Genomic DNA, 8,234 nt, shown 5'->3' on the forward strand with positions numbered 1-8,234 from the left:
AGCTCCAGCACAGTTAATATTATGCAGTAAAAAATAATAAGTTCAGAGTAGTAAAATAGCTCTAAGCAGTTACAGCCATATACAGATAAAAAAAATATTAGTTCAGACTAGTAAAATAGCTCTAAGCAGTTACAGCCATATACAGGCACACTATATGACTGTAATAATTGTCACAAATTCAAAGAATTATAATGATAATTAAAAAGGGTCTAAACAGATTACATAGATACAGATAAGGTACAGTTGTCATTTCAAGCATACTTAGCTCATGCTGAGGTGATATGGAATGCAATAGAAATAAGAATAAATTAGTAGTTTTCAAGTGGAAACAGGATAACCAAGAGTATATACTGTTGATAAATTATATAAATGTATCATATGATACAGTGAGATGTAGATATATAGGAAGCAGCAAGAGTATGTAAGTAGGTGGAGTATACATTTGTTATGAGCAGAGAAGACATTTAGTCAGGGTTGGTACAAGGACAAAGCCAGTGAGAATTGAGAAATTGTTTTATTTTTATTTTAAAGAGCCTAGTGGAGGTCAGAGATAGGAGTTCAGAGGGAAGTCTGTTCCAGTGTTTGCCTACGGAGTTAGAAAACAAGGAATCTCCAGCTGTGTTGTTGGATTTGTTGATAGTAATAAGTGGCTTAGTAGAGGAGCGAAGGTTCTTAAGATTGTTGTAGGGGGTAATGAGGGTAGTCAGTATAGGTGTATAGGTGGGGTAGTGCAAGCTCTTATGGATAATAGTGAGTTGTTGAGATAGTATCTGGTTATGAAACTCTAGCCATCCTAGTTGTTTTAGGTTGTTGCAGTGATGTGTTTTGAAAGGAGATCCTGTGGCAAATCTAGCAATGGAGTGATAGGCAGTAGCAAGTTTGTTTAGATTGTTTTTTGAGAGATTGGTGAATATAGGTGATGCATAGTGTAAGGTAGTGATTAAATGAGTTCTAGCTATAGCAATTTTGGTTGTAGGCATAAAGAAGGGTTTGATTCTGTAAAGGGATCCCAGTTTTTTATTTACTGTTTTTATAGTGATGTTAGTATGTGTGTCGAAGTTTAGATTATTATCTATGGTTATTCCAAGAAGTTTGGTAGTTGTGTCAGGAGATATGAGAGTCCCATTGTTGGATGTAAGAGTAAAGTGAAGAGGGGCAGACCTATGAGTAGGAGTAAAGAGTAGGAGTTTGTTTTTTTTAGGGTTAAGTAGAAGGCAATGGTTTAAAAACCATTGTTCCACTGTATTAAATGCATTTTGTGTAAGGGAATGTAGCTTGGTAGCGGTATTAGCTGAGCAAATAATAGTGGAGTCATCTGCATATTGGATGCAGGTAGCATGTGGGATTGCTAGGTGGAGGTCATTAATAAAAATGGAGAATAACAATGGGCCTAAAATGGAGCCCTGGGGGACACCAATGGAAATAGGGAGGTGAGAAGATAGGTTACCCTCCCATAGTACTGCTTGTTGTCTATTTTCTAAGCAGGATTTGAACCATTGTAAGGTTAGAGTATCAAGAGAAAGAGATTTAAGTATTTCAATAAGGAGCTGGTGATTAACCATATCAAAAGCCTTAGATAAATCAATGAAGACAGAAGAGGAAAGGGTTTTGTTATTACGGTTAGAATTTATACAGTCTGTGAAGGAGAGAAGGGCTGTGGTAGTGCTGTGGTTAGGTCTAAATCCATGTTGACAGTTGGCAAGTAAGTTATTATCAATTAGATGGGTGAGTACTTGCTTATGGACACATTTTCCATTATTTTTGCCAGTGGAGAGAGTAAGGCTATTGGTCTGTAGTTTGAGATGTCAATGGAGTTACCACCTTTATGTAGGGGGATGATGTGTGAGATTTTCCAGATAGATGGGATATTTCCTTCGGTTATAGTTCTGTTTATGAGTATAGAAATTGGGAGGGCTATGGCTTTGGCACCTTTTTGCAGGTATTCAGCAGGTAGATGGTCAGCAGAGGGGGTAGTAGGTTTCAGTTTTTCTAGAAGAGAGCAAATGAAGGATGTAGGAACAGTTTGTAGATGAAATAATGGAATAGTGTAAGATGAAGAGGTGGTTAGATTAGGGGAAGTTGGAGATAGTTGCTTGGCTAGTGTTTGAATGGTATCTGTAAAGAAAGAATTAAAGGCATTGGCAGTATGTGTTGGGTTATCTTGGTTAGAGCCTTGTGGTGTAGGTGTGATAGTTTGGCCTGGGTGCAGGAGTTTGTTGATGCTGGACCAAAATTTTTGTGGATTTCTTTGGTTAGTTTGTTGTAGTTGGATATAAAAGTTTTTTTTTGTCTAGCAGGATAGCTTTTTTAGTAGTATTTCTAAGTTGTCTAAAGGTTTGGTGGTCTGTTGAATTCCTGGAAGTGCGCCATTTTGCCCAAGATTTGTTTCTGAGGAGAATATTCTGTCTAGTTGCTTTGGTGAGCCATGGGGCAGGTTTAGTGTTACTTCTAATAGAGCGTACAGGGGCATGTTGGTCAAGGATGGATAAGAATGTGGAATTAAAGTAGTCAACTCGTTATCTAGGGGAGTGTTTTTAGTGGTGACCAATCACAGTGTTTAAGTTCTAGCTGGAAAAGTTCAGGGTTGAAGAATTTTTAGTGGATTGTATGCGATATGTAGTAGGGTTAGGTATGTTAAATTTGTGTCTGATGATATAAGTGAGTAAGTGATCACTTAGGTCATCAGGAGGGTTCCTGTTTTGTATGTGAGATGTGGAGAGTTTGTAAGAATCCAATCTAGTATACTTTCTTTGTTGTTGGATTTATTAATTCTTGTAGGGGAGGTAATAACTTGAGAGAAGCCATAAAGATTAATGTGGGTGGTGGGCTGAGGGTACTGCAGGACTTCCAATCTATGTTAAAGTCCCCAAGTATTAAGGTTTCTTGTGGAAGATTGATAGATATCCAGTTAAGAATGCTTTCAAGGGTATTAATGTTATTACCAGGGGGAAGGTAAATACAAGCGATGTTAATGGATTTGAATTTGTTGATTTGAAGTTTAGTAACAAGGATTTCTGAGTTATTAAATATAGGTAGATTTATGTTAGAAGAGGTGACTTGTAGATTATTTTTATAGAGGACTGCTACACCTCCTCCCTTTTTGTTAATACGGTCCATTCTCAGGATACTGTAGGCAGGTGGGGTAAGTTCATTGTCATTAATGGATGGTTTTAGCCATGTTTCTGATAGACATAGGAAATCAAATTGGTAGAATTCTAATAGGGCATGAAGATGGGTAGTCTTGTTTTTAATGCTTCGAATGTTAAGATGTGCTATTGAAAGAGAGTTTGGAGGCTTAATAGGTTTATGTGCAAAAGTAATATTAGATGTGATTTGTACGGTGTCAGGAATATTGTTTGGGCCAGGATTAGGATGAATGTCACCATCTAGAAGGGATAAGTGGAGTATGTTATATGTGGGGTTGCTAACTTTAAGGAAATAAAAACAGAGTGTTTTTCTTGCATGGAGAGTACTATATTTTATATGGGTTAGTCTGTGATATTTGGCTTGCAGGTAGCAGGGACAAATTGTGGTGTTAATGCTATAAAGAGAGGTAGGTAGTAGTGGTGTGGAGGTGAGCCTGGAGGGCAATAGAAGGTTTGGGTGGAGTGTATGTTCATAAGAGGTTAATGTATAGATGGTTATTAGAGGAGGTAGGAGCAAAACAAATGCTATAAATTTTAGTTGAGGTCGATAGGAAATATTGGCCATGATGTAGGTATAAGATGGGAAGATAGGTAAGGGTATTTAGTAATTGCAGTTGGGTATTTGAAACTATAAGGGTGGGGTGGATATGTGATATAGTTAGGAGAGGTAATTGAGTAAGTTTGGAGAGGAGTGGTAATAAGGAGAACTATTTGATTGGTATAGGTAAAATAGGGGTGTGGTTAAGTGAGAAATATATTGAGGACCCTGGGGGTGGGTGGGAATTGGGGGTAGGGAGGAGTGAGTGAGGAGGCTAACGGAGCGGGTTGAGACAGTTGAGTGAGACAGTCGTGGTGAACAATCAGTGGAATTCTGATTGTGGAGGAGTGACTGCCGGGGTAAGTAGGTTTGAGATCTGTGTGGAAGAGTAGGATGTTGTATAAGTGAATTTTAAAGGCAGATAGTGGGAAAGTATAGCAGAACAGGTAATAGGTAGGGTCAGTTGTAAGAATGCTAAAAAGGAGTTTAAACAGAAGACAACCTTATGAGGATGAGGGGCATCAGGAGAGGAGCAGAATAGGAGGGTGCCACCTAGTGGGCAGTCAGGTTAATAACCACAGAGGTGAGGAAAGATTCAGGCAAGGCTATACTGAGGCTAGAGAGGCAATATATATGAAAGGGTTAATAATACTAGGAGTATGAGAGAGATTATACGTAGTCTACTGGATTTAAGGGGGGGGGTGGCTGCTGGGTGTTCAGGCTGTGAGGCTTACAATAAATAACAGCAAGGATAAAAGCAGTGGCATGAATTAGCTATAAGCCAACTTACAAATTGCACAAATTCTCTTGTCACTTTTCGTGTGAGAACAGCAGATTACACTTGTAAAGTGATGTTACAGTTGGATGCTTGGGGTAGGTCCTTGGGTCCCTGGTGGAAAATAATCTCCTAGTGGAGGGTAGGCAGGAAATTGCACAAATTCTCTTGTCACTTTTCGTGTGAGAACAGCAGATTACACTTGTAAAGTGATGTTACAGTTGGATGCTTGGGGTAGGTCCTTGGGTCCCTGGTGGAAAATAATCTCCTAGTGGAGGGTAGGCAGGAAATTGCACAAATTCTCTTGTCACTTTTGTGTGAGAACAGCAGATTACACTTGTAAAGTGATGTTACAGTTGGATGCTTGGGGTAGGTCCTTGGGTCCCTGGTGGAAAATAATCTCCTAGTGGAGGGTAGGCAGGAAATTGCACAAATTCTCTTGTCACTTTTCGTGTGAGAACAGCAGATTACACTTGTAAAATGATGTTACAGTTGGATGCTTGGGGTAGGTCCTTGGGTCCCTGGTGGAAAATAATCTCCTAGTGGAGGGTAGGCAGGAAATTGCACAAATTCTCTTGTCACTTTTCGTGTGAGAACAGCAGATTACACTTGTAAAGTGATGTTACAGTTGGATGCTTGGGGTAGGTCCTTGGGTCCCTGGTGGAAAATAATCTCCTAGTGGAGGGTAGGCAGGAAATTGCACAAATTCTCTTGTCACTTTTCGTGTGAGAACAGCAGATTACACTTGTAAAGTGATGTTACAGTTGGATGCTTGGGGTAGGTCCTTGGGTCCCTGGTGGAAAATAATCTCCTAGTGGAGGTAGGCAGGAAATTGCACAAATTCTCTTGTCACTTTTCGTGTGAGAACAGCAGATTACACTTGTAAAGTGATGTTACAGTTGGATGCTTGGGGTAGGTCCTTGGGTCCCTGGTGGAAAATAATCTCCTAGTGGAGGGTAGGCAGGAAATTGCACAAATTCTCTTGTCACTTTTCGTGTGAGAACAGCAGATTACACTTGTAAAGTGATGTTACAGTTGGATGTTTGGGGTAGGTCCTTGGGTCCCTGGTGGAAAATAATCTCCTAGTGGAGGGTAGGCAGGAAATTGCACAAATTCTCTTGTCACTTTTCGTGTGAGAACAGCAGATTACACTTGTAAAGTGATGTTACAGTTGGATGCTTGGGGTAGGTCCTTGGGTCCCTGGTGGAAAATAATCTCCTAGTGGAGGGTAGGCAGGATTTGATCAGCACAAAGGGGCATGAAGCACACAGCAGCCAAGGGGTATCCTAGCAATGCTGCCCACTCATGTTTAGGACATCAGAGGGTAGCCATTCGGCCATGTCTCATGCATCCTACAAATACATGTACATATATTTTGATATATGTGAAGGTGTTAAGCATTTGGTAGGTGGGTAAGTTTTCTTTATTTTGGGTATGGAAAGTGGGAAAAATGGTACGTTACAGCATTCCTAAATTAAGTACTTGACTGGGTGGACTGAATACCTCAAAGACCCAGTAATGGGATTGGGTTTTGAGTTATAACTGCTCAGTGGAGAAATAAGAGGATTATGAATCTGTTAAGTTGCTATCTACTCTTGTTTTTTTTTCAGACAATGACCATTAATGCACTGCTTTGATGAAACAGCATGTGTTTTTAGTTAATCTAGCTAGTGACAGTATCTTTGATATTTCCGTGTTTACATTCCACATGGCATTACTGTGGCAGAGCTTGTCTAATAGGATGATGAAGTTGTGATTCTCAGTACTGGAATGGGAGTTAAGGCCACACCTTTCACATATCTCTTTTTCCCCTGCTGTTCTGCATAAGGAGGTTATTTGTGTACATGTGTAAAATCGTGTAATTTTGTAAAAATGGGTAAGATTTTTGTCCTTGTAGACCCCTTTATTTTGGGTCTGTGCCCCTGCCCCACTACATCATTATATTTGTAAGTATTATTTTCTGTAATGGCTCTCTCATGGAACATTATTCTTGGAATGGTCAATAAATTAAGCTATGCAGCATGCAAATGTTTCTTGCATCTTGAATGGGGGAAGCATGAATAAGATAATTCAGATTTCTAGAATAAGTCTGTGGTTGCTTTGTGAATATTCGCTAATTTATTTTGTTTTGGAGTTTATTAATGACAGCTGTTTGTAAGACTAGGCATTTTCACAGGTATCATTTCTGTCGAATTAATATGCTCATGTCACAGTTATTTCTGTCAGATTAATTTGCTCATGTAAAGCTGAGCTGTACATTTCTGAGCTTATCTGTTGTAGATTAAAAAATAAAATTAGATTACATAAAATTAGGATCTTACCTGCCATTGTGCTGATTGAAAGGTCTTAGATGTGACTGAGAAATGTATAACTTAACTACACATTTTTTTAGGTCTCCAGGTGGTACTGTTCAGTTTTTTATCAAGTGCAGTTTAAAGAAGCTACATGCAGTGCTAGTAAGAAGAGCTTGCATCCTTCAAGAAAAGAGACAGTACCTATAAACCCAGCTTGGCAAGAGCATGTTCACAATTTCCAGAGGGAAAATCCTCCTCCCGCTGTTGAAGAACTAGTACATCTTAGACAGTTCTCTAACTTAGCTCCTGAAGTAAATCAGAAGAAACAAGGAAACTGCCTTTCATACAGGTGTGTATTTCCACTTCGCTACACAAATGTAATAGTGCTTCACAGAATTCTCATTCAGGTACTGATGTTTAATCATATTAGTTGTATCTCAGGACATGGGGTTGTGTTGAATTTCATCAGTTCTGATAATGTGCATCTGTCTCACAGAAGGACTGTACATACTGGGTAACATAATTGTGGGTGTACATCTATAATGTGCCATATACATAACAAAAACTGTGAGTAAATGTTTAATGTTTTTTTTTTAGAAAAATATAGTGGATGGACTTGACTTCAATGAGCTTTTTGAGAACTGATAACTTAGCTGTAGAATATGGTCATCATTTCATCAAATCTGCAGTAGCTTTAGCTATATACATCTTCGGTGGATATAATAGCCAAGCAGCTCCTAAAGTATAAGGAGAACTTCCACGTGCCCAAACTGTTAACATCTTGAGCAGAGAGGAAGAAAATCAACAGTTTGGACACCAAGCCATTCAGAGCTTCCCTGCTGCTAGAAGACCGCTCCTCTTGGGGGCTTTCATGGATCAGTGGTTGGTTAGAGTTCCTCCATTGTTGAGCACATAAGTTTCTGGAGGGGACTTGCACATTTTAATTTTTGATAGAAACTTAACTTTTTATTTGAAATAACTTATTTTAAGCTAAGAAATTGTGTTTTATTGGACTATCTTATAAATTTTAACAGTACAGTGCACCTTTTTACTTTTGTGTAAAAAGTTGTTAAAACTGTAATTGTTTTTCTTTTCTGCTGTAAATATTTGTTAAATTATTTTAAAGAGTTGGAGTAAGTATTTGTTGTGCTTTTTATAGTGTTTTTTGTGGAAAAAATACTTTTTCTACTTACCACTTTTACTGACTGTTGCTGCCAGTGTTACGTGGGCTTCAGGCTTCGATTTCGACTTCACCATGAAACAGTTTACCTGTTCCTCATTTCAATTTCGACTTCACCATGAAACAGTTTACCTGTTCCTCATTTCAGTTTCGACTTCACCATGAAACAGTTTACCTGTTCCTCATTTCAATTTCGACTTCACCATGAAACAGTTTACCTGTTCCTCATTTCAGTTTCGACTTCACCATGAAACAGTTTACCTGTTCCTCATTTCAATTTCGACTTCACCATAAAACAGTT

General features: G+C 38.8%; 1 protein-coding gene across 1 annotated transcript in view; it reads left to right on the top strand.

The window, feature by feature from the left end:
- LOC122805110 overlaps window positions 1–7,398 on the top strand; it is an 807,491-nt gene extending 800,093 nt beyond the window's left edge. The window contains exons 6-7 of the mRNA XM_044075326.1: window positions 6,852–7,160; window positions 7,351–7,398. Coding sequence (XP_043931261.1) covers window positions 6,852–7,160; window positions 7,351–7,398 — 357 coding nt within the window. The remainder of the gene's footprint in view (window positions 1–6,851; window positions 7,161–7,350) is intronic.
- The last annotated feature ends 836 nt before the right edge of the window (window positions 7,399–8,234 follow it).

The sequence above is a fragment of the Protopterus annectens genome, chromosome 1.part0, assembly GCF_019279795.1.
Source record: "Protopterus annectens isolate FY-2018-M chromosome 1.part0, PAN1.0, whole genome shotgun sequence".
In the NCBI taxonomy this organism is placed as follows: Eukaryota; Metazoa; Chordata; order Ceratodontiformes; family Protopteridae; genus Protopterus; species Protopterus annectens.